A 27793-nucleotide genomic window follows, 5' to 3' on the forward strand; every position below is an offset into this window, starting at 1 on the left:
TGCTCAATAAATGTTTCTGAACTGAATTGAACAGGACTCTCTTGGAAATGTACCTCGTTTATTTTATGTAGGCTCACAGCAGCTTCCACCAGAGGGAGTATATCATTCCTAAAAGTCATATCAGTAGTATAAATAATTCACACTCCCAATTTGATTATTAAGGGACAAAACAGATCCTAACACTCATTGCCAGAAATGCTTTTCTGTTACTACTGTAAATCTGTATTTCCCATCTAATAAATTTGACTGATGACGACGTGCAAAGAATTGTTTATTTTGTGGTTATATTTAACAGCTTATAAAGCTTCTAAGAAATGTAAAACAAACTACTTCTAATTTTAATTAAATTATAATCTCAAAGTATAAACAAATCTTTCAAATATAATTTCTGGTCACTTAAAATATACTTGCTTAGTATTTTAAAAGATTAAAAATACTGGTAAAGTAACTGCAGTTGATAAAAAAAATTCAAATATTGGCCAGATAGATATTTCATGTGATATGAAGCAAAATGTGTAGGCACACACACACTTTTTTTTTACTGTATTAATTTTTGTTTTGTAGACATCAGCTCCAATATTATACCTTTGCTGACTCCTCGGTTAAGGTTGGCTTGAGACTCAGTTTTACTGCCACTTGCCACTTCTCTTGGGTCTCCTTGTCTTGGGCATATATCAGGAATTTAGCATGCTCAGAAGAGAGTGGAAAGCTTCTCACGGCATAGACCATACCATCCTCATCCACCTTGAAATCTGCAGGCTCGCTGCTTTCGTACTGTACTTTTCTTTTTCCATTGCAGTTGCTAAACTTCACTGTAAAAGAGCAAATATACGTCTAACTACACAACAAATACAAAGACAACTGATACTTAAATCTATTTTAGTTTAGATGATAAAATGCAGTAGCATGAAACACAAGTTTTAGTTTTACATGATTAGCGGCATTTTAATTTCATAGAATGCAGTTGGGCCCTCCACATCTGTAGGTTCTGCATCCCAGATTCAACCAACCTCAAGTGCAGTATTCCAAAAAAAAAAAAAAAAATTATATCTTTGCTGATGTATGGAACACATGCAAACTTTTTTCTTGTCATTGTTCCCTATAGAAGATGATAAACTACTAACAGGACATGTACATTGCATGAGGTATTATAAGAAATCTAGACGATTTAAAATATGTGGGAGGAGGTGCATAGGTTATATGAAGTTTCTACGCTATTTTATGCCTGGGACTTGAGCATCCCTGGAATTTTCATCTGTTGTGGTCCTGGGATGAATCCCCTACAGATACCAAGAGATGACTGTTTCACAGTAGTTTGGGGTTGTGGCCGGGCATCTCTCATTTTAAAGCCTGCCCCTCCTCTCCACAGTCCCCTGGGTACCCACCTTCAGCTACACCTGCTGTTCACCCTGATGCATTTCAAGGAAGTTGCCTTCCACTCCTAATCTCATTGTCACTGAAGGTAGAACAAACCCCATGTTTTCCATCTTCATGTAGCTATCTTGGCTCTACTACCAGTTTCACAACCATGCCTGACATTCACTGATAGAGCCAATAAAGACAAATTTCCTTAGTTATCTTGGATATTCTGTATATTTCCTTGCAGATCATCTTAATGCATAATTTTTGAACAAATGTTTAAAGAAAGAAATAATACTGCTATGTTTATTTTTCTTTATTGATGTTGAATGTGCTCTGTGCTCTAGAAGTACAAGACTTCATGGTTATTGAAAGGTGAATAATTAGCAATTTCTATCCTTCCTGGTACTTGTAATAGTTCAGTTAAGCAGCAATTTTATAAAATTTCCCCAAACATGAAAATAAAAATGTCCTCAAAATAAATTTTAAAACTAAAAAAAAAGTATGCCTTAAGAATAGAAGGATTAAAAAGATTTCAAGATCTTAATTATCTCAATCTCAAGTGTAATGACTTAAGATTGAAGAAAATCAATGATTTTTAAAATGGAATGTCAATCCACTGATGTCTCAACAAATAACAAAAGTTAAATTGTTTTTATGAATGAAGAATTGGACATATTCAAGACAAAATAAAATAATAAAAACAAATATTCTCTAAGAAAGATTATTTCCCTTGCAGTCCTTAATTGTTCTTTTTGAAGAAAAATTCTATGGGATTAGCAGGTAAAAGCATCAAAGAAAAAGCAATTTTTCGATTCCATAAATGACTGATACTGTATTCTGACCCCGATTACATAGGATATGCTTTGGAAAGCAATCAACAGGTACATATTACAAACCATAATCACATGCATTTCACGTTCCTCATGATCTAAGAAAAAATTTTACAAACTGCCCCTACCCCTATACAAACTGATAACAGTTCTTTTATTTTCATTAATATAAATTCACTGCAATGTACATAAAACCACAGCCAAATAACATGGATGCTTATTTCCCTTCGTAATCATAAAATTCTTGATAGAAGTAATAAAATACTTTAACTATTGAATATATTATTTTCCACATAATGCCACACATATCATCCTTCTTCACACTGATCATTTCAAAATGAGAATAAAATAATATTTCAAACTAAATTATGTTAAACCAAAAGGTTTATCTTTAGAGTGGAAGTATCCTAATTGATATCGAATTACCCAATTTTTCCATGCCATGTGATTTTTTTTTTTAAGGAAGGGATATTTTCTAGGAAACAAGGACATTTACTGCTTATCTTTTATTAAAGACAACCAAATAAAAACTGAAATTTTTTTTTTGGAACCTTGCTGAGAAGTCGAAATGAAAGACTTTTTACCATCTTTTAGTATAACCTCTACCTTTCGAATATTACCAAAGGAATTCATGATTCTTAGGCTAGATCTGAACGATTTTATACTCTTTCACATTTTCACTTTAAATTGTGCCACTCTGGCATTAACCTCAACTATACACACCTGGGTTGCTGCCCTGGCCTTCTGGTGGTCTCCCAGATCCAAGTCCTGGCACCCACTGCTAGACTCGACCTCTGCTGTGATTTTCTCCTCCTGGCTTAGAATCCATAATATTGTACATGAAGTCTTTAGGCTACTGGGCAATGCTTTTTGAATGCTCTTTCACTTCCTGATCATTCTGTCTTCATCTTACTTACATCAATTTCTAACACATAATCTGCAGCAGATTCCTTAGTCATCCCCTACCTCACTGCTACCCACATCCCACACTCATCAACTTGTGGGTGACACTTCCCATTTTTCCACACCACAGTCCTAGAGCCAGGCCATCATTCCGGGGGAGGAGTCCCCCAAGATGTCCTTCAGAAGATGCCAACATATTCCCTGACTTAGGAGAGCCATGAATTCTCCATTTTAATTATTTTTTGCACTTCTTGTCCATTCAAACACATTAACTTTTATATTATAATAATTATTAACAATAATGCTTCTTTATTAAAGGTTTCTTTTGACTAGAATGGCAGACTGTAGACTCATTCTGGTTTCTTGATAGTGGTTCTTTTGTTTACTAGGACACCTAATGGTGATAGGGACGACATTAATTCTCCTTCAATAATCCATTAAAATCTTACAACTTTTCAAAAAAACTAGAATCAGATTGGAAACTTAATGTGTGATAGCAACATTTAGTGATGAAAACAACACAGGTCCTTCAAATAATCCGAATTTGTATTTATTTGCTGATAGTGCAAAAAATTGAACGAGTATTTGCTAAATTCTAGGTACTGCGCGGCACACTTAAAATCAGGTTATTACACTTTTACCTTGACAGCCTCCTGAAGTGGAAATCACTATTTGTTCTACAGATGAAGAAGGAAAACTTGGGCAGCCATTTGTGCCCATGGCTCTTCCACTTCTAGTCATTTCCTTAAGAAACTGCCAAAGAATTTAAAATCATAACTCTTGAGTATTGAAATCTAAGGCTTTAAAAAATAAAAATTAAAGAAATGACAGAGGCCTGATAAATGCTTGTGAGAAAAATAATGCTAAATTTAGACTTTAGGGAGCACCATGGTAAATAGTGCATGAAAAGTAATTAAATCGGAATATATCCTAAGTGTCCTATAGAGGGCAGTAGCTGAAGCCCCTTCAGGTGGAGTGAGAATGTGAGCAGACAGAAAAGGAGAGCTAACTCTTGGTTACTATGGGTGTCTGTTCTTTTGATTCAGCACTAGTTAACTCTTTGGATTCAGGTGTCAGTGCTTCAGAGAATATGTAGTTATCTTTGCATCACTGTGAACAAAATATATGAGAAGAACAACTCATATATCTTGTCATAAGCCAAAGCTTATGGTTTCGGAGGATTCAGTATATGGCGGAAGGTCATGGTGTAGGGAAGGCTGCTTAGCTTCTGGCAGCCAGGCCACAGACAGAGGAAGCAGTCAAGGACAGATAAAGCCCAATGTCATGCCCTAAGTGACTCCAAGTAGGTCCTACCTCCCAGTAGTCCATTCATCTGTCAATAGATTAATCCACTTGTTGGATTAATCCTTGCTACATTAGAGATCATGCTTCCAACATAATGAATTTGGGAAGAGAGTCCAGACCTACACAATAATAGTAAGGGAAAGAAGAGGACTTCGGGGGGGAAAATGCACTTTCAGAGCAGGGGAAAAAAATGAATTTTTTTTTTAAACAAAGGTCCCTAGACATCCTATGAATGAGCAATGGTTGACCCTAGAGAGTCTGACACTGGAGAAGCATTTTGGAGGAAATTGTATAAAGGTCAGTTAATTAAAGTTAATTAGTTGTTTCACATTATCTCTATCTAACCTATACCAAGTATGGATTGGTTTTATATATCTGTTATTAAATTTTTTCTGAGTTCTAAAAAAATGTTAATTTTCATTTGATCTAATATTAAAATAAGCAAAGTTTTGGGGTATTATTCAAGCTTGACGAAGTATATTGCATTATATAATTCCCTTTGCACATTCAGCCAGTACAAAGAATTAATACTTAAAATTAAAATTAGTCAACTTTCAATTGAGAAAGTTCCCATAGGTGAGATATTACTCTTGACTTCATCCCAAGGTTGGGAAGTATTCCATTTCCAGTGCCTGGCTCAGTTACCTGCTTCATCAGTGTTAGTGATGTATTATTATTTTCAAGCTATGCAAACTAGAATGATAATTCCAACAGGAAAATGTAAATTCCATTATTATCTACTGGCTAATATTTATTGTCTGTTGTCATGTTCATCTATGATCTAGATGTAGCTAGGAATATTTTCTCAAATTTGCCAAGATTTACCTCTGCTCTAGGACCATGCTCTGAAACATACACAAGAGGATTTCCTTTCTTTCTTCTTCTTTTTTTTTTTCAGGGGTCGGGTGGTGGGAATTTAATTCTGGGGCACTCGACCACTGAGCCCTATTTTGTATTTTATTCAGAGACTGGGTCTCACTGAATTGCTTAGCACCTACTTGTGATCCTCCTGCCTCAGCCTCCCAAGCTGGTAGGTGCACAACTGCACCTGGCAAGAGGATTTTCTTTTTAACAGAAACTTAAAAGTTAATAGGGAAAAAAAAGGAGGGAAAACTGCTAAATTACAGAATCTTGATCACACCAGTAATATATATTCATAATTGATAAATTAAATTTAGTGTATAGCCTTTCAAAGATGTTTTTGTGATAAAAATATTAAGTGAAGATGGACTAAAGCCATTTTGAAAGGGGGAGAGAGATAGGCAAGAGACATGTGTAAAAATTAAAATGAAATTCAAAATTGAAATTTGAAGATGAAGAAAGTAAGGCAAACATCATGAGTCTTTGGTTCTTCTAGAAAGAAATATATAATTTGCTGGAGTCAACTTGTTTCTGTTATTAAAAGTACCTTCTTCATAGATATGATGGAAAAAACGTGAACAATATTTTCCACTTTATTTTTTCCAAACACAAAAGTTTTATCATTTTTTTAAAATGTGGGGGCACAGACAAATTTATCTTAGATTGCAATTAAATTAAAATTCAGCCTTAGAAGTGACACTATTCTGTATGATCCAATCATGGTGAAACCATAACATCATGTTTTTAGCAAAACCCACTGAACTGTACAACACTTAATGGACCTTATTGTCAACGTGCAGTAATGTATCATTGGTTGTGGACGTGCAGTAATGTATCATTGGTTTATCAGTTGTAACAAATGCACCACATTGTGCAAGATGTTAATAACATGGGAAGGAACCTGTGGGGAGGGAGGAAAACACATGAAAGTCTATAACTTTGCATCAGTTTTTCTGTAAACATGAAGTGATCTAAAAACTGAAATTATTTAAAACAATGCTTTCCTTGCAAAGGATGTCCTAACTTGCTATTATTATTAGATTTCTGAAAGGAATGGATAGTTGTCAATACCCTCAGTCTCTCTCAATCTGATTCCAGCGAATCACCTCAAGCTGGTATTGGCTGCACAATGCAATCTGATCAACAATTTATGTAGGTATCCTATGTATGGAGATAAGGAATTTGACTTAAAATCTTTCCCCTGACAGCACCATCTTCCTTACATTATAACATTAATTTTGCTTAAGTGTTCAAATATGGCACAGGAAAAACTCCAGAGTTTTGTAACATGGGAGCAAAGGAAATGCATTTCCTGGGACAACTGAAAGAACAAGCTTGGCTAACAGAATTAATCAAATTTAAAATAAGTCTTCACACAATTAAATGTTTGTAGCTAAGGACACTATAATATTAAGCAAGAAATTTTTATTACACTATTACATAGTTTACATGCATAATATGCAGTTACTGTGCTCTTCCCTGCATAAAACTTTGTTAACATGATTAACATTAAATTAAACACCAGGGAAATAATTATTTTAAAGTACCTTTTTACTCTTAAATTAATGTTAACCATAAAACCATAATATCCTTATAAAGTGTTAACAGGAAACCACAGATCTTATGTATTAAATGTATTAGCAGTTAATAGCACTACATAAACCATACGAATGAAAATGTGAAAATACTCACATATGGTTTCTAATTTTTGCTCAAGTAAAACATACCATATTTAGAAACAATTAGAATATAGTAAAGGATTTTCATCCCTAAATATGCCATTGACTTTAAAAAAAATTTTTTTACCTTAATTGCTATTTTTGAAGGCATTGGGAAAATAAAAATAGATTCACAAGGTTAGCAGAACTTCCCCTTCCATAGGCACAGAGCAATAATTATTAATGAACTAGATATCTGTTGAAAACACAGGAGGAAAGAAGTGTGGAAGAAGCTGTCTTCACTGTATTTTTAATGCTTTTTTACATGTTGATTCTAATGGAGAATGGCTATCAAGTGATGTTAAAAATCTGCTTTAGATTTTCCTTTGCCAATCTAGGCTCTTCCCAAGTTTCCATTTGAAAAACATCCTCCCACCCTCCACAAAAAAAAAAAAAAAAAAATTTGTTGCTATTCCAGGGACTCCCACATCCTTTTCACACATGCACAATGGGTTAAACCTGGAGACATTTTGGAAATGCCTATAAGGAACTTGATGAAAAAAGTCATTACATTTCCCTTATAACATATAATTATAAGAAAAATGAAATATGGAGTTTTAGGGCATATGTGAACTATTTAATATGTATAGAACTTCCAACTAAACTATTTAAAAAATCTTTAATAAGACATTTGAGCTTGCATTTGTGAAATATCATTTTTGTAACAAGTTTTTTTTTTTTTGCAACATCAGATTCTTGATAATTGCCATTAATGAAAGCTTTATTCACAAAAGTTGGTGTCAGCAAAGGGCAATATAATATCTATCACTTTTTCTTGAAAGGATAGAAATGTTCCATGAGGGATAATGTATAAGTCTCATATTCCTTCTTTTTCCTGCATTGACAAATGTAATGTTGAAATTCCTCACGGAAATGTAAATGACTTTCAAAACTTTTCCCCAATAAGTGTTTCAGAACATTGAGTATTGAAATGTTACCTCAAGTCTTTGCAGTATTGCTAATAGTCTTAATATTATTTTTCTTTAGGATTTGAGATATAACACCACCCAAGTATCACAATGAGTCATTTTTATCCTTTTTCAAAAGCAGAATTTTTTTCTTCAAATCCATAAGCTCTGTGCACGTAATATTTTTGACAGGGCTTTGCAGTTTTCAATTAAGTTCATTCAGGTGCTCTAAAAAAGTCAGGTATGTTAGCAATTTCTTCAAGTGAATAACTCACTTTAACAAATCTGCAGTAAGCAACAGTCAAACATGCTCAAAATCCATTTTTCTATTAGCTGATAAACTCTTGGGGAAAAAAGTATCTTTTGGACACTTTTTTTGTGTACCTTGGTATATAACAGTAAATATGGCATGCTAATCCTTTATCTTTGCACAAAGCTGTAGCCATTTATTTATTCATATTCTCATACCAATTTTTGTGGAATTAAAATTTATGAGCAATCTTTCATATATAGGAGATTGCATGTGAATAAAACTTTCAGATTAAACTCTTGATGTTTACACCTTCATGCCATTTATAACCTGTTTACACCAGGGCCAGAGCATCAGCCTCATGTAACATCTGCTCAATATCTTGTTTCAAAGTATTCATTTACTTCCTTGCATTTATTTTTCACAATAAATAACGATGTTCAAAGATTCCCTCCAGTGCTATCGTATTTGCTAATGCCTTAAAGTCCCTGATATGCAATGACAACATTTTTGATTTAATAATTCTTTTGATTATTGCGATCACTATGAGGCCATCACGGCCTGTCTTGAAAGTATTCTGCACAAATGATTCTTTCAATATTTCTTCTGCTTCACTGTCTCCCAGTGTACCACCAATGAGGCATACTTAGGCTGGTAAAATAAGGAGTTCTGCAAATGCTGGAGGCAAGTCGTAAGTGTGAAACTGTGTAAATGACTTTTAAAGCTTGATCATATAGTGCCGTACTTGGTCTCATAAAGGTTCTTTCCTACTTTCTGCTAAAGAGAGTCCAGAATTACTTCTACGTAAGATGGCTGTTTGCAGGTATGATGGTTGCAAAATTTGTCCTGCAAGTAGCTTCATTTGCTTATTTTATCGTACAAATTAAATGTTCACCCCATATAAGAGAGTAAATATAAGAGTACATGGTTTTCAGTTTCAGAGAATTATTATAATATTACCAAGATGGTATCATCATTTGGGGGATGAGTTTGAGGGACTCTAAAGTCACTTCAGCAGTCATTCTAGATGTATCCATTGTGTTGACAATGTAAACATATGTAAAAGTGAAAACTAAAGACAAAATAGATTGCAGGCAGGAATAATTTATATAAACATAAGATATATAAGGTGTAAATGTATTCAAGAGCATCTGCATTCTAAAATACTTTCAAGCATATGAAAAGTTTGAAATTTAAACATTACAGTAAAACTAGGGAAAAAACAGTAATTTTAACTTAATAATTGATAACTTAAAATATTTAAAATATAGTCATTTTTAATATTCCTGAACAACTAAAAATATTTTTAAACAAGTAATTCTGGAACTTTCAGTTTTCTGTAGCAATTTAACCAACTTTATGTCCACACTAATTTCATTCTAAGGGATTTATAGCTAAATTTTACATAAAATGAATATTTTAATTCTATGATGCATAAGCATTGATTATTAATTTCCATTAAAGATAAGATTTCTGATCAACTGTTAACCTTAGAATCCAGCAGGAAGGAAGAAAGAAAATCAAATGAAGAGAGGAAAGAAGAAAAATATGTAGAATAAGAAATAAACAATTGAAATGAACAAAATTAATGATTCTGATATTTGACAAAAACTTTAAATGGTAAAATTAATGAATGTCTTCTATTATATAAAGTGAAAATATGAGAAAATTAAATTGAAAGCAAATTAAATTGAAAGATTCATAAAATTAATACTTGTATAAAAATCTTCATTTACATTTAAACATAATGATACTAAAGTAGCAATCAGATTCCAGGGATTTGGTGTGGAAACGGATAAACTTTGGATCTTGCCCTTGGTGGGGGTGAGTTCTTGGCCAGAGAGATGGCCCAGGGAGATGTCACCTGGGAGCCATTTCCCACAACAGATACAAACTAGCCTTACTCTAGAAAGTAACAGAAAATAACAAAAAAGAAGAAAAAAAAGCCAATTGCAAGAAGTTTTCAAAACAGAGACATAAAGAGCATTCAAATATAATTTTAATTGTTTCATTACAAAATATTTAATATTTTTATTTAACAATATTTTAAAATATTTTTATTTTTAAAAAAGTTTGATTTTAGGGGATCAATATTATAGTACCTAATTAGTTTCTTAATCTTTTAGAAGGCTGGATTCTATCAACTCTTAACTCACTAGACTCCACTGATCAATCAAATAAATAGCTTTATCAGAAACTATTTTTGTGTGCAACTTTAAATTGTAGAGAAGTGGTCACATGCAGGTAGGTTCAATCACAGTCTCCAGACATGCTTTTTTTTTTATTCTTGCAGCATGTTCAACAAAGTAATTTCATGTTCTTCTGATTCTTTTGCTTCCTATTTGGGGGCAAGAAAGAAACCAAAGACTCTAATTTGCTCAGAAAATGAGACTACAGAAGCGGTAGCCAAATCTTTCTCCACAACTGTCCTTCTATCTTCATTTACCTAACTCTCCTAGTCTAACAGGGTAAAGGCTATCTGGATCAAAATATAACAGTGACCTGAAACAGCTAAGAAATCTTGGTATTGACCTTTGAAAATGGAAGTGGATGAGGAAAGTAGGTGCAATTCAGAGAGCCTTCCAAGGACACAAGATGGATGGCATTAACAGGAAGAGTGTGTATGCCAGGGCCTTTTTAGAACACCCGCAGCCTGAGACTGCTACCCTTCTGGACCACCTGAGAGATCACTCTTTTTACTTCAGAATTGTTCTCTCTCAGCACAGGGAACTGACCCACTAACAGCCCGAAAGGCAGTACTCTCTATAGACACAGAATGTGAATCATTTATGTTTTTCATCTTATTCTAAAATTTTAAAAAAATTAAAAACAAAAAACAAAACAAGAAGTATCAGTAAACAAGTATCATTAGCACACCTGTACATCATTCATGGCATTCCTGGTGGGATATGCTGATCTGTTTTCCTCTACTGCTGGAATAATAATAAGCCTTATTTAGACAACAGTAATGCTCAGCAATTTCTTTGGTTTTTCTCCTCCTCCTAGACATTCAGAGAAATCACACTTATCTCAGCCTTTAAAATTAGGCAAGACGATGGGGCTAATAAAATCTGGGGGGTGAAGTGATGTATATCTCTTCCCGGTTGAATCATTTCAGAGTTCCTGCCCTCTTCCCTTGCTGTGGTAGTCATCATAGAACATGATAGATGGAGGTTACACAAGATCAAACCTGGGGATGAGTGAGCCACCCCATGGAGAACACCCCTGAGAGCCACATGACCCACCAACTCACCAGCGACTCTGCATGAAGGATGACTTAGGCATGAGTTAGGCACAGAAAACATGGTAACTCAGTGCAGCCCATGCTAGCCCATCATGTCTGATAAGGCCTCCACTTGAGTCACCTTAAGTAGTCAGTGCAGGGAAATTAGAATGGAATGTCTATAAAAGTTGATTAAATCAAATTTATTGTTGGTGAAATTCACAAGGACAAACATTTTTATTTCTAAAAGTTTTGACACTTCTCTCCCAAGGGGGAAAAAAAAAGTTTTGTTGTAACATTGTAAAAATGTTATGAAATCTGGTAGAGGAGGTATTTTTTTCCCTTTCTAGGGAAAGTCATGTAATATTAAACTAACATCTGTGTACAAGCTGCCACGAGTAAAAGAAAGGAATGAAGTTGTATGATGTTCTTCTTGGATATGAAAATGAAAAAAAAATCAACACAGCAGAGGGGACAATAGAGAAGAATGATTATGACGTCAAAAATATGAAATTTAGATTTTCAAAAGCCTAATAATGCTATCTATACAATTTTATATATTTAACTATTGGAAAAGCAGTAGAATTAGGATTAGGATCAGGATTAGTTATTAGTATCCTAATAACTCAATATTTAAGCAGTTCTTCACTTCATTGATATTCTTCCTTTAGGCATTTTTATGCCATACAATGCAATGAAAACCCTATCTTTTGATACAATCCAGCTACAAATATATAAAATTATCAGTGTTCAGGCAGAATTATTTTCTCTCCCTTTCTTCACTTCTTCTTCTTCTCCTTTTTTTTTTTATTTTGGTAGAATGTGCCATTAACAAATTACACTGAATATCACTACCTCTAATTAAATTATGATCACAGAATACAGGTGGCCGACTTTCCCTTGCCCCAACCGAATGGCTATCAGTCACTGAAATTTGAGGCAATTTAGCTAGCTCCATATTTCAGTCCACTTACGTCAATACAGAATCCAATACAGAGAGTTTTCAATATACATTTTACTGAAAACAAATTTTAAATAATCGAAGTTTCCCAAAATGCCAGTAAGAAAGGGAAGGGGGCAAGTAAAATAAACCTGTCTCAACTGAGTTCAAAAATGTGGCCTCAAAATGCTCAAAATGCACTACAGATACCTTAAGGATACAAAAGGATGTTACCTGTTTCTTGAAAAAAAGAAAGAGGTACAAGGAACATACTGTTCATTAAGCAAATTGGTCCTACTGGGATGATATGATATTGCATTAACTGAAATTAAAGTCCAATGAATTATTAAACTATTATATACAAAGTCATTTCCTGGTGATAGTTTTAAAAGTATAAGACTTTATTCTAAACCCAACAATTTAAGAAATGTTTATTCCTTTACTTGCTAGTAGCAGAAAAAGATCATGATCAAATATAAATAGCAATGTATATATAATTCCTAAAAACTGTCATAATAATATATAACTCATAGTTTCAAAGCTGATCTCTTTTTTTTTTTTTTCTGCCAATCCACCAAATGGATGCATCACTAAGTGCTGGGAAGTACTTCCTAAGCAGCCAAGTTGGACTTTTAAAAGAAAACAAACTATAAACATTTAATCAAAGCAACACAAACTCTGTTATTTCTAAAGGCTGCCTACACTTTCTAACATTAGCAACATGTTGTGTATTAAGTATTCATATATGAAGAATTCTATTAAAAATTCAGCAATGTTACTATTCCTTTATAAAGGCAATGAAGTTACTTGAAATAATTTCATAAAATCCCTAAAGTACGAATAAAAATCAATACATTCTCATGTACATTCATTAATGCAAGAATACTAATAATAGATTAGTATTTAGGAAACATCATCATATAACTTGGAAATAGCATTATATAACTTGAAAAACTCAGTATATCATTTTGTGACTGTCTCTAAATTCACTATTTTCCAACCTTTTTTCTTTTTCTTTTTCTTTTTTTTTTTTTGGTACTAGTGATTGAATGCAGGGTACCTTACCAATATTCCAACTTTTTTTTTGTTTTTGGGAATTGAACTCAGAGGCACTCGACCACTGAGCCACATCTCCAGCCCTATTTTATGTTTTATTCAGAGACAGGGTCTCACTGAGTTGTTTGGCGCTTTGCTTTTGCTGAGGCTGGCTTTGAACTTGTGACCCTCCTGCCTCAGCCTCCAAGCTGCTGGGTTTACAGGTGTGCGCCACCACTCCCAGATGTTTTCCAACTTTTTGAAGAATTACTGCATGAACCCAAGGAAGCAGTTCTAGTAGCAAAAGATAGTGTTCCAGTAACTTAAAGAGATAGTATTTCTGAGCTCCAGTTCAACTCATTCCAGTTTAATAAACAATGGGACAATGAGTGAAAGAAAACCACACACGAACACACCTAAGCAGTAATGATAAAAGAACTATTAAAAGTGATTTTTTTAAAAAAAAATCTAAAACTAAAGATCTAAAGACTTTCTCATAGCATGGCATGACGGAGTGGGTCTAAAAACATGGGCAGTAATCCCCACAGCACATTTTAAGAAATGGATAATATTTTTAGTGCATTACCATAATAGCAATAAAGGAAAATTTAAGGATTTTACACACACACATAAATGCTTCACATGGGTAATGCTCTTTGTAAATGCCAGTTAGTTATATTTAGATGTAATACTTTATGCTTACTAAATTTTTATTATGGTATCCTATAATTGCAGAGATGTCAAAATGTTATCACTGGCTTATGGAGAAAAAAAAAAGGTGTGTGTGGAGGAAGCAAGCACCAAAAACTCCCCTTCAAAAGTATTCCCTCCTTCTGTCACTGCCAGAAAGAAACATCTACCTCTGAGAATACACCAACTCAGCAGTTTCAATAGCTGCTGTTTCAAAAATCTGCTGCTTCAACTGATAATAATAAGCCTTAGCCTCATTAATGGGGTGACATTTCCTCCTGGAGATGAGACTGCACTTCTATTTCACCATTCTCATTAATTATATCAAAGTGAATGGGATTAATTGTCACACACTAACATTACAGCCATCTCAAGTATGCTGCAGCTCCGCACCATGTGATTTATCTGGAAAACATCTGAGGAGCATGAGTGCTCTGCCTGGGAGAATTAATCCTTTCCCAACTCTCCCCAGATGCCCCTGTGGTACTTAGCTCAGCTTTTAGGGGTACTTAGGAAGGGTCAAGGTATCTTTACATTTTACAGAGATAAGGATTTCTCACATTTAATTTACCCTGTGTAAATACACAAGCACTTACTAAAGGATTTTTCATGGTGTTAACTAAAAGGACTTAAGACAAGTGTTCTGGGCACATGTTATTTGCTTCCAATTTACCATTACCCCATCTGTATGTATTAGCTACAATAAATTGAGTAAAACTAAAATATCCTTATCTTGTCCTGATGAGTAGATAAAATAAGCTGACTAGTCTGAATTGCACCTTTTTTTGCCTAAAAGTCCCACAACACTAATTTAGGATAATAAACTAAAAATCTTTTCTGGTTTAAATATTAAACTAACTTACAGAAGACATTTAACTTGCAGAAATATATAGGTAAAGAAAAGCAACCGCTGGGAATAATTGGTACAGTGACTAAAAAAAAACCCCACACATACACACACCTAAACAGGAATGATGAAAGAATTATTAAGTGTGATTTTTATTGTCTATAAATTCAAGGTATTAAGACTCTCTGATAGGTATGGCAGAGTGGGTCCCAATGCACAGCAATAAAAACAAATTATAAGGGGCATAAAAAAGAAAGAAAGAAACTAACTAGCCATACTTGAGAGCAAAATAAACACCTCTGCAGACCAGAGATGAACCAGTATAAACTGTCAACTGGATAGGAAACAATCAGGGGCACCTGGAAGTTCTGCCTCTGCAGACCATGAAAGGTACAGGAAGGAGGATACAGCAGCCAGGATGCCTCTGGACTCCAAGGAATAAGGCTGGAGCTGTGGAAGAGGTGGGGTTTGCGCAAGGTAGCAAGGGAGAGTTGGAAACTAAAATCTCATTCACAATGAGCTTGAAATTCTCAAATCATTATACATGAAAAAAATCGAGTACTAAGGACAGCCAACAAAATCGACAATCAGCTACAATCTGAATGAAATTAATTCCTGCAATCTCATGGGTGAGACAAAGCAAGAAGGTTCAGAGGAGAAATGTTTGGGTCATGACAGCCTTAACACAATCAATCAATTAGCCTCCTGATGGGATTAACTGATTGGCAAATGAAGGCAGGTAGGGTGTGGCTAGAAGAGGTGGGTCACTGGGAGTATACCTTTGGGGTATATTTGTATCTGGCCAGTGGACTCTCTCTCTTTGCTTCCTGTTTATCTTGTGAGCTGCTTCCTTCCACCACACTCTTCCTCCATGTTGTTCTGCCTCATCTCAAGCCCCATGAAATGGAGCCAGCTGTCTCTGGACTGAGACTTCTGAAACTGTGAGCCCACAAATAAACCTTTTTTTCTCTAAAATTGTTCTTGGCAGGTCTTTTAGTCACAGCAGCAAAAAAGCTGACTTAAACACCTGTTCCTATGGCGTTCCTTCTCCAATCCCCTTCAGTGCCTCAAGAATTTAACCCTGGATCTCACTTCACATTCTCACCCTGAGTAACTGCAACCAGCCCTAAGTTTGCTTTTTTTTGTTTGTTTGTTTTTAAATCAGCTACTATCAATAAGAATCTTGAACATGTGTGTTTAAACTTTGATCCTCCTACTGAGATACAGATTCCTACATTCAACTGCCTCCTTGACATCTCCACCTGGATGTATAGAATAGGCAACTCAAACTGAATAGATGGTAAGGCCAACTCTTGATTCAGCCTCCACACCCCCCAACAAAACCAACTGCACAGCTATGGTGGATAGTTTCACCCTTCACACAAATGCTCAGACTCTGAATCTAGGAGTGGGGTTTGATACTTTTCTTATTCCAAATATATTCATTCTATTTGTAAGTTCTGCAGATCCAGTGTCAAATATAACCACAACAAGGCCACTTCTCATCACCTGCACAGCTACCATCTTATCTTACTGTCACTCATGATCCCGCCAAGTCACAGGAAGAGCCTCTACATAGTCCCTTGTTTCCACTCTTCAGGACAGGTGTGGATCCTGCTCAAATTGTTCCCATCACACACAGAACAAAACCCTTATCTAAGCCCCTGTCCTGAAAGCCTCATGCTCCTTTCCTCTTCTAGCTCGTTTTCTAGTGATTCTTCCAACAAGCCATATGGTTTCTGCCTCAGGTCCTTGTCTGTGTATCTGAAATATTACACAGTAAATGAGAGGGAAGAGAAAAGGAGAGGACTCAAGAAAACCTAAGAAAACTATGCAGGAGATGAAATCAGCTGTCCGGGTTAGAAGGATCTTTAGGTTTATTATCTTTTACAGAATTTGTGGCTAAAGTTACCTTTCCTTAATTCCTCCTATCTTATTTCTTTCTGTACTTTACATGACAGGGGTATTCAATGGATGATCAGAATTGACATTCTTAGCCCAGAGAATGAATAAAAGAAACTCGGGGCCTTCTTTGTATTTATCAGCTAGTTTGACTAGAAATGAGTGATACAAATCACTAAATGCATAGAAGGGTGTGTAGCAAAGTGTGTCCTTTTCTAAAAACTAAGTAAGAGGAAGCAAATAAAAGTGTTGTTATGCTGAGTTGCCACAGAGCACCCAGAATCTGGGCTATGACTGTGTGCCACACTACCTCTCATGAAACACTGGAATGTGAACAAATTCCAACCAGCTCCTCAGTAGTAATAAACAGGCAAAAAACAACGGTCTAGTGTTGCGCCATTGTTCACTGATATATGCACTAAACATTCCACAAATTGGGTTTAATAAAAACAGGCTTTAAAAGAAACTCATGGGGCTCAGAGACTCGAGCATCAATCACAGCCCTGCTTCAATGAGAACGTGTACATGCCAACACATAACATGAGGAAACAAAGGACAAAGGTAGAGATTTATCCTACTTCCTTAGATCCAACAGCAGTTGTGAATGGCATTCTATTAACATCAGTATACACATGTGAGTTCATCTCATAAAAGTGAAGTAATTAGCCCCACACCCTGAACAGAATAAGTAATTAACAATCACTCTCATGACAACTGTTTCTAAGTTAGGAGTTCACAGTTCAGAATGTGAGGAATAAAGTCTCTCATTTGGACATCATCTGCAATGATCCAAGTACACATACCTTTTGTGTGTGTTCATATAATATTTCCCCACTTTTCCATGTAAGAAGACAAAATGTGTAGAATGTGAGTTACCCAGGCACACTGGAAGTAGTGGGTGAAACTTTTGTCCAAATTTTGAGGGGCATTCTGGGGATCACCCACTAAATTTCAAGACCAAGAATGTATTCCATTATTTGTTGAACTGCCCACACTCAATGAAAATTACCCAAATGATTCCTGAACTATTATTTAAGGTGAATGTGGAGATGTAGCCTAATCTCCGAAGGGTTTATATTTAGGGTGAAATAACTTCCATAGGTAAGAGTAAAGTAAACAAAATATAACAAATGGGCAAAACCAAAGTAGTTGACAATTAAGCTTAAAGAGAAGAAGAGACTAACAAGATGCAACACAAATGGCTTTTGACACCTCCCAGCAGTGGACAGGTGAAAGATAGCAGCTTCAGCATGAACAGGGGCACGTAAGTCAGGCAGTGACAGTCCATTTACAGAGGTATAAGAACTTAGGGAAAAAGAGATGCTGGGTCAGCACAACTGTTCCTCACTCCATGCTTTCCTTAATGGTGAGTACCTAGGAAGTATTTTGTTCTAGGAAGATTTGTTTGGCACAGAGTTTTTAGGACACATTATCTTTGTGGGGGAATTTTTATGGACTACAGAATCTTATGGACAAAGGGAATCTCCAGGTAGACTGAAATCCATTAGACTAAATCAAAAAATGGCAACATATGCACAAAATTTAGATCTAAAAACAGATGCACAAGAATTGGTTCACAGAATTTAAGGGCTCTGTGTGTATGTGTGTGTGTGTAACATACCATATCTGACAGCAGGATTAAGAGCAAAAATTTAAGTTCCATTATAGTTTTTGTAGCTTAGCATTACTCTTTTCCCTGATCCCATGGGTTTGACCTATTAATATAAGGAAAACCATTATGGGCACTTTTTAAACACAGGGATTATTTAAAAATACACAATATAATATGCAAAATGTGATTATGGAGGAATGAGACTGATTCCACAAATCACACAGAAAAATCAGATTCATTATGTAACAGTCACGCCTTGTGTAAATTAGAGTCCAGCCACTCAGGGCACTAAATATGCACTTTAATTTGGAGTACAGTACAGAAGTAACCTCACTATCTAATGAGATGAATTATTAATAAATGCTAAAAGATAATAAAAAAGTACCCATATAAAGGCCAACTCTAATCTCATGTATTTTACAAATAATCGTCAATAAGCCACTCTCATTTTATACTCAGTTGAACCACATCTTCAACTAGTCTCTTTTAGTATTTTTTAATAAATAGGAAGAAATTGCATTGATAGAGATTTTTATCATTTCATTCCTGTTTAGTGGGAAAAAAAGTAAACAAGCTGAGTGAAGTACAAGCCAGTATACTTAGTTCTGTTTCTGGTTCCAATGATACTGAATAATCTCTGAACTGCTTTGGATCTTCATTTCTTTAGCCGTAGTAGGAGGAAACCTTGCAAGAGGCCTATTCTGTTAATATCTTTTTGCAGCACCGAAAATCTGCATACCCCATAATCCAAAATTCCATATCCTAGCAAGTCCCTGAGCAAATAGCTCCATTTAAAGCTGGACTTTTGTTTGCTCTGTGGTTGCAGAGCAGGCCTTATAAAGAATACAATGGTTGTTCTGGGACAAAAAGCACATGAGAAAACCTTTAGGAATAAAGTTGTTTTAAGTATATTTCACATCCCAGGTAATTATAGACCAAAGGGCAACAGTAGCTGCAGCAATAGAAATCATAGTAATTATTCAATCGTCACTCTTCCTTTCAATAGGTTAAAAAATTACACAGGCATTAATGAACTGCAATTTATAATCTAGGTGCTTTTCTTTTGCTAAAATACGCATGCCATTACAAAATGCAAAAGAAACCCCAGTTATTCTGTTTGAACCACACTATAGACCAATCACATTTTTTTTGCATGAAATAGATTTCAGTCATGTCAGCACTAATGTACCACGATAGATTCACATCCCTGAAGATCAAATGATACTACCCATATTTCCAGTTCCAAATTCTGTGTCTTAAAGCCTTTAAACATAGTAGATGTCAAATAGAAAAGGTAAAATTCAAACTCCTTTGGAACACACTTATCTAAGAGTTCTTAAGAATTGTTTTAAAAGGAAGACAAAAGCAGACATAACTCTGGAAAATAAAATTATGCTTCTAGACACCTAAGAATACAGGTTATAATTTCCCAGACATTGACCTGTGAGGACACATCCGCTATAGGGAAGATACCTGGTGAGAAAACCAGTATGACACTATTTTAAGTTTAAGCTACAAGGGAAAAGATGCTCCTTTGAATTTATGTCACACAACCATCTTATTTTAAGATTGTAGTCATAAACTCAATATTTATTTTTTTTTATAAAAGAGCCATTCTATATTTAATTTTCCTATCATAATGGCCATATGTAGACATTCTGTCGCAAGTTTTGGTTTCTAACGAATGACATTCTTTTTGTCAGGTTCAAAGCCATTTTTCTTAACAGCCTGTTTTATATGCACCCACTACCTTTTGATAATTCTTTCATGGACTAGAGTTTAGACTTTAAAACAAGAAACTTTGCAGAATACCTTATTGTTTTTCTAAGCGGTTTCAACTCCCTTGATGTTTGGTGAATTTTTACAAAAATAATGAGGTCAACCTTCATTCTTCACACTTTCAAAGTCACTTCATGCTATGGCAGACCTCTCAGTTCACGACGACTCACTCATACTCAAGGGTTTTTGACTTCCTCTGAAGAAAATTTTACTAAGCTCAAAGTAGAGACTCAAAAAGAAGAGAAATGTATAACACTGTCTTAATTTTAAACACATTAGCCAACTAAATATAGGTCAATCCCATTTAGAATAAATTAGATTTATAAAAATTAAGACCTCTGAACTAAAATGTAAAGAGATATTAACAGTACTTCTTATTTGTGGGCAGCCTGGCTTTCCACTTCCTCCCATGCACATACATATATGCTAGGAGCTGTGAGAACTGGGTATAAATGTGCATTCAACAAGCATCTTACACATCAAGGACCTCAGGATATTATCTAAGCATTTCTCTAGCAAATTATGTGAATGAAGATGAGGATCTGCTTAATGGAGATATTAGGCCAAGAAATTTAAAAGCTGAAGTTGACATTTCACAACATAATTAAATAGAGTATCACCAACAGCATAAAATTTACCACGAAAACATTTGGTTTATAAAATGTTTAATTTACCAGCAGTTTGCAAGAAAATGTCTGTTATAAAGAAAGGGACAATAGAGTTTATGACTAGGTATTGCCACTTACACTTGAAGATGGTACCTTGTTTTGAAATACAAACATTCGACTCTCTCAACTTACAACTCTAAAGAAGGCAAAAAAAAAAAAAAAAAAAATCCAACTTTTTAACATTCCTTTCTTAACCGGGCTTTCCTCTCCCCATGCCTTCACAGAATAAATCTGCAGAGGTTTTTTTATTTGATTTGATTTTTCCTGTTGTTGTTGTTAAATTCATAAAATCATTGCATTCCTTGTTTAAAATATAAAAATCTATTTTGGACATACGCCTTCTCATTTTACGCTACTTTGTTTTCCAAGTTAACTAAATCTCAGTATTAGATGGAATGAATGAGGCCTTTTTTATTTTTTTTCCTTTCCCACCTGAAAGGAAAACATACAACTCTGCTTGTTTCTTTAGTTTCTCACTGAAGATATACTCATGGCTCCTTAATAAAAACATGCCATCGAGTTTCCATTTCCCATAATTCCTTCTGCTTAGTGAACAAAGTCATAATAGGTATGTCAGAATGAAAACAGGGATAAAGTTCTTTTGAGCTGACGGAAATGCCGATGCAGCTTTTTATAAGTGGAAATACTGACCGTCAGCAAAAGGGATTGGGTGGCTCCAACAGAGCCCATATTACATCTGATTCACTGATCCCTTTCAAATTCTTGCCCCCAACCTTGGGCACAACACAAAACCTTCCTGAGCCCTGCCAGTTCTTTTGTCGGTTTGCAAAACAAAATACAATGTAAGAATAAACTTTTAGGGAGGTGAAACAGCATTTACGTTTGGACAAATCTCTCCCTTTTGGTTATCTTACCCGCCTGTTCTATCTAGTTTCTTTAGCTAGTAACTATCTGTCACTTGTCATTGAGTTATCGAAGTAAGAACATTTATAGTTCTCTTAGATTTCTCTAAAGAAACAATTTGGGTGAAAAGTCAATAATAGATGTGTTTTATGTATCCATCAGCACTCCAGGTGCTTATGAGATAATTAAAATTGGTAAGAAGTCATTGGTTTTATACCCTAAATGGGGAAATGAATCCAAGATTAATGTCAAAAAAAGTTGTATTTGCTACATGTTAAATACAAAATTTCACAGTTAAAAAATGTACTCTTTGTAAAATGGAAGATACTCCAAATGCAAGCCTTATATCTCACTCCCCCCCCCCATAATTTTGTAAATGGGTACATACAATATTTTTAAAGAGTGCCTTTTCTTTTACTGACATTAACACACTGAAACTTTACCAGGTTATAGGATGGGCTGTTCCTCTGCAAGTAGAACTACTTGTAACAATGGCCTGCAGGATAGCTTGTATCCCCCTTTCACCAATCAATTTTCTGGCTCAGAACATAGGTTAAGTTGTTTAGAACAGCCTAGAAATACTGTGGGAAGCAGTGAGAAAGTTTCAGAAATATTTAAGGCAATACTGAATCTTAGGGCAACTTGCAAAAACTTGGAGACAAGTGTTGAAATGTTTTTGGACAGAGAAAATGAAAATAGTGTCTTGGAATGATGACCTAAGTTAAAATATGGTCTGAAATTGTGAATGAAAATATAGAGACTCATAACACACCAAAGAGGTTAGTTAGTGTTTGAACATGAATGAAATATCTGAGCCAGAATCATAGAAACAGAATTTCTATAAAGAAGAAAACATACACAAAGAGGTAGTGAAGAAAGAATGGAGAGGAATCAGTAACTAGTTGTGGGCATGCAGAATGGTTATAAAAGGCAAGTAAAGCATTCAAAAAGGATTCAGATATTTGGAGTCTAGTTGATTGGTGGAAAGATAAACAGAATTAGGTTAAATTTGATGTGGGGGGGAATAGTTGTATGGAGGATTGCTTTTCAAAACTGCCGATTTAATTAGTATTAAAATACATGTGAAATGTGTATATTCTGAATGCTTGACATGAAGCTAGGTAGAGAGGACTCATTAATGATCATAGGCCTTTCTCTGCAGGAGCTTTTAGCAGTCAGAATATAGAACAGATGCACAAATTATTTGTGTAGTTGAAGTCCCACGAAGGAGGTGAAATCTCTCAGAGAGAAAGTCATGTCTAATGTAACATTTTCCTGCTGAAATTATCTTGTTTAGTTGTCTTACTGACAGAAAACATCTGATAGCCATCTTATATGCAGACTTTGCTTCAAAAAGTATCAAAAGTATACTTATGTCAGCCTTTGATTTGCTTTTTGTCTTTATTGAATTTATTAGTTTCTTTCCTCCCAAGCCTTTGATGATTTGTTCCATGCCTCTGCCTAGTATTCTAATGTGCTATGACCTTTTGGTCAAGTTTATCTCACCACTAATTTGTAAGAATAATGTTTTTTTTCTCCCCAACTTACCAGTTGTAGGGTTAGGCAATTCCCACAAAACTAAAATTTTTAATGCTAGTGTATATTATTGCTATCCCAACATTTGAGCACCCACTGAATGTAAAATATCTGTCAACATTTGTAACTCTTATGAAGACATGGCAATTTCTTGTGAGCTTAAACATCTTTGGATGTATCAATAATAATTGAATGATCCACACTCCATATCTGGAGTTGAACAGACAACAGTGGACTCTGTGAGTCTTCCTTTAGACTTTCGACTTTGTACCGTTCCAGACTGGGTCTAATGTCACATGCAGTGTCCCTTCATTTCTTTCCTTTCCACAGCCATGGAAAGCTGTTTACTAGAAAGCCTATAACCTAAATTCCCTGGTCTCTTATGTTAATCCACATTTCTGACACCTGAGGATCCTGGCACATCAAGCAGTACTGAGACATGCAAGGCATGGGTGCCGATGTTTGGGGTCCAGCACTGGCTCATTGGCACAGTTGTGTGGATGCATCCTCCCTGCGCTTCTTCCAATCTGCTCCTGGATGTAGGAGGCTGGATTTGTATCACAATGATTTCACATGCTGGATCATATTTGATCCTTCCAACTCCAGCCTGACTAGGCAGCAAGCAACTCAGATTTCCACTTCAGAAATGAATTAATTATGGCTCAGGGAGATTAAGCCACTTGCCCTAGGTCCCACAAATGTCACACAGAACAAACTGCCATTATTAGGGACCAAATGAACTAAAAATAATGATAGGTTCCTAGCTTACATTCAGTTTCTGGCTTGTTATAATTACTTATTTTCTGCTCTACTAGTGCCACATCAGGATTTCATAGTCTACATCATGTGCTTTGTTGTCAAGTTTACCTCACCACCAATTTTTAAGGATAATATTTTTTTTTCCAATTTTCCCAATTGTAGAGTTACCCAATTCCACAAAATTCAGAGTTCTGTGTGGCTATGAAGTGGGTCTTGATATTTTGCAGTGATTGTGTAAGCACAGAAAAGAAAGCAAAGTTAAAGTCAGTCAACATTTATGGTTCACAAAAGGGAGGGTACTGAACAACCAACAAAAAGTCAATGTTTTCTAAACTATTTACTGGTAATAATGCATGCTTTAATAATGACAACAACTGTAGTAAAAACAAACAATTTTCTTTTTGACTAATTGAACGCAGTTCAATTAAAATAAGTATTATTATAAAATTTTTTTATCATAATAACTTTAAATGGTGCCACTAACAAATAAATAACTATCTGTTTAATTAGAGCCAGGGATGCTTATTGAAAGCTGACCCAACATTTGTGCACAGGGCCAGAGATTAAGCATCCGAGCCAGTGTGTAGCATGCTTTACAACTAAGATACTGCACTTTAGTGAGGAAATTATCCCAGCTTTACTGTCCAATCAAGATAGGAATAGTACTTCTATTTTACAGCTATATAGCACTTTAACAGAAAACTGCTTCACAAAAGCAGAGGCAAACTATGATTCCTGACATGGCAATACTCCAAAAACTCTATGTCATGGCAGGGATGTCCACCACACTGGCAAAGTGACTAACACACGTCCAAGTCAAGAAAATTCCATGATGAGCAGACAGTGTTCATTTTCTCAGGTCAGTGTTTTGAATAAAAATTAACCTCCCATAATCTGATTTGACACAGAAACTCTAAGATTTATCTCCTGTTAACAGAAGTAACTGGGATCAAAATTATCCACAGGTACTAAAAAGTGGCAACCACCACAGAACAGGGAAAGCAACATCAAATAGAAGTTGAGCAAAGTTCAGCTAAGCTTTGATGTAGAATGCTGCAAACCCTTCTCAGCAAATATTGCCCTAGTAAGTGCAATAATATTAAAAACAGAATACCAAAATGGGTAACTCCAGTCTTAGCCTGCCAGAGACTCAGTGTAGTGATAGGACAATATATGCCAAGGATTCTAGTTCATGATTCACACAGTAAAAGACACCAGACACATGATTTCATATAATCCTGAGAACCACTCTAAAAGGTAGATAGTATTTAGAAATGAAAACCCCCAGAGTCACTGGAGATAAAGTACCTGGCCCAAAGTTACACAGTGGTAGAACTTATATTAAAATATAGTGGTGTGATTACAAAACTTGACATGCTTCTTTAAAAAAAATCTATGCTGCCTTTCAGTTATTGGGAGAAAAGTTCAGAATACGAACCAATGGAGAATAAAAAGATGAGCCATGAATTAATATCTTTATGAATAAAAATATTTTTTCTTTAGGAATAGCACTAGATTAAAAGTTTACAAAATGATGAAATCTTGATCACTGGACACATTCTTGCAATAATCTCTTTTAATTGGCATTCTTGTAAAAAGAGGTTTTCTGAAGCAAAAAAAAAAAAAAAAAAAAACCTGTCCATTTTACTTTAAATAAGATAGCTTGATGCACTTGGGCTACATAACAGTATTTGAATTTTCTTAAAAAATAAAATCAGAATTCATTTAATTTCATGGTGAAGTCACGCATAGAGTTTCCTCTCAAATATAGAGGATGAATTTCTATTGAAAACTTTCTACTTTCATCAAAGCCTGAGACTCAAGTCTCACCAGGCAATGGGCAAAAAGATGGACAGGGAGCAGGCATCCATGTGTTTTTAATGGTTAAGTGTCCATGACAACAGAAAAGAATGCCACAGCAGTGCGAGCAACACTGTTAGCAGACTCAAAGAGATTAGGAATAGAATTAGCCTAGCGATCAATCTCCTCTTTCCCTTCCTTCTTACAGACTCATTCTGAGCAGAATGAGGAGGCATTGCAGGAAGCAAGGAACTGCCTCCACATTACTTTTTATACCTGTTCCTGCACTGATGGGTGGCTTGTGTTCCTAGTGCTGATGCTATTCAACAATCCAACACTTTAAATACTTCCTTGAATTTCAGAAACAACTTATAAAAAAGTTCCCAGTAACACATCAATGAGTAAAAATATAAATTTGCATGCTAAGAATGAATACGCAGAAGCAAACCATTCCAATGAAATGTTTCTAATTACAGGAAGGATTTTTACCTTGATTTCATTTCAATACAATTTCTTTAGGAAAAAAAACAAATTAACAGTAAGAAATACGTTTATTCCTGAAGAGCTTTGCTAATTTTTATTGTGTCCTTTTTTTTGTCATTAAACTGAGAAATTGCTAAATACTAGGAGGACAATCAACACCCTGAAAACGGCAATAAGAGAGTTGTAATTAGAATATTTGCAATACTAAACCACTAATAAGTATTTTCCATTAGTGTATGTATTTTTTATATTTTACTATTACATTTTATTTTTTGAAAATTTTTTTATAATATGGATATTGGAACAAAATTGGATGATATTATAGTTAGAACAACTTTTTTCTATTTAAACCCAGAGAACATTTTCTGCTTTTATAATAACTAATAATAGAGCATAGGAATTACTAGAAGAGTACTTTCTTAATTTACTATAAGATCATTCTGGGTTAGAGGTTCCTTGGTAATTCCATGATTAACCTGCCTGAGATGACGTCTAAGGTGCTCTATTTGATACTGAAAACCACTCTTTATGTACTGGTATTACAACCAGCATATGTATACTGAGGACCTACCATTACACTCCCAGATCATTTATAGTGAGTAAACTTTGCTAACTTCTGTTCCATTTTTTTTTATGTTGAAAATAAGGAGACAAGCCACCCTGCTTGAAAACATGAAATCATTGATTCACTCAACAATGACACATTCAGAATCTATGACATGCCAGGCACTGTTATAATCAATAGGGATGCAATAGTAAGCAGAAAAATAAATACCTGCATAAAAAATGTTTTGAAAAAGTATGAGCAGTATTTGCAGTGACAAAACAAATCGTCACAGGTAACCAAGGATTTGAAAGGACAGCGTTGTCCTTCTGTGAAGTAGAGTGTGAGTCTTTCTTCAGTTTTTATGAAATGAAGGGACTTCGTTGTATGCCATTAAAAAATAATAACACTCAGAGTAACTGCTTATAGATGGAAACTTGGCTTGACACAGGAAGAACAGAGCTCCTTCCTACCAAGGAGACAAGTTGTGGATAACCTGGCTCCAGGTGTGGTGCCAAAGAACTGATGGATGGGATGCGTGAGGACGAGGGACACCTTCACTCTTCAGTGGTTAAGGACGGAGGAGAATTCATCATTCTCATTCACTCCAAACTTAATGGCTTTTCCTCATGAGATAAGCACAACACCAGCACTATTCTTATCATCATCACCTTTGAAAATATAATTTTCATCCCAAGTTAACAAAGAAAGATAGAAGAAAGGGTTTTCCTAAGGTCCACAGTTGGATAGGAGCTCTGCAGTCAGCACCATCAGACACAAGTGAACAATCACAACTGCCTGGTGCATCCAGGCACGGTCTCCTCCAGGTGCACTCCTTCTCTGGGCCAGCTTCGAATCTCAGCCTCATCTTTCTCAGCCTCTTGGACATTTGAACAGAGATAATCAAAGACAGCAACCTGTTGGTAGCTCTGTTAATTTGCGAGTTTTACCCTGGAGGGGAAATTGTACAAACT

The 27793-nt window shown here is 35.2% G+C and overlaps 1 protein-coding gene across 1 annotated transcript in view; it reads right to left on the minus strand.

Moving 5' to 3' along the window:
* The window catches only part of CDH2 (cadherin 2), a 216686-nt gene that overhangs the window by 59484 nt on the left and 129409 nt on the right, over nucleotides 1-27793 (minus strand). The window contains exon 3 of the mRNA XM_081263289.1: nucleotides 586-812. Within this exon, the coding sequence (XP_081119415.1) occupies nucleotides 586-812 (227 nt within the window). The remainder of the gene's footprint in view (nucleotides 1-585; nucleotides 813-27793) is intronic.

This window comes from Spermophilus citellus (genome assembly GCF_964194105.1).
Source record: "Spermophilus citellus genome assembly, chromosome: 12".
NCBI lineage: Eukaryota > Metazoa > Chordata > Mammalia > Rodentia > Sciuridae > Spermophilus > Spermophilus citellus.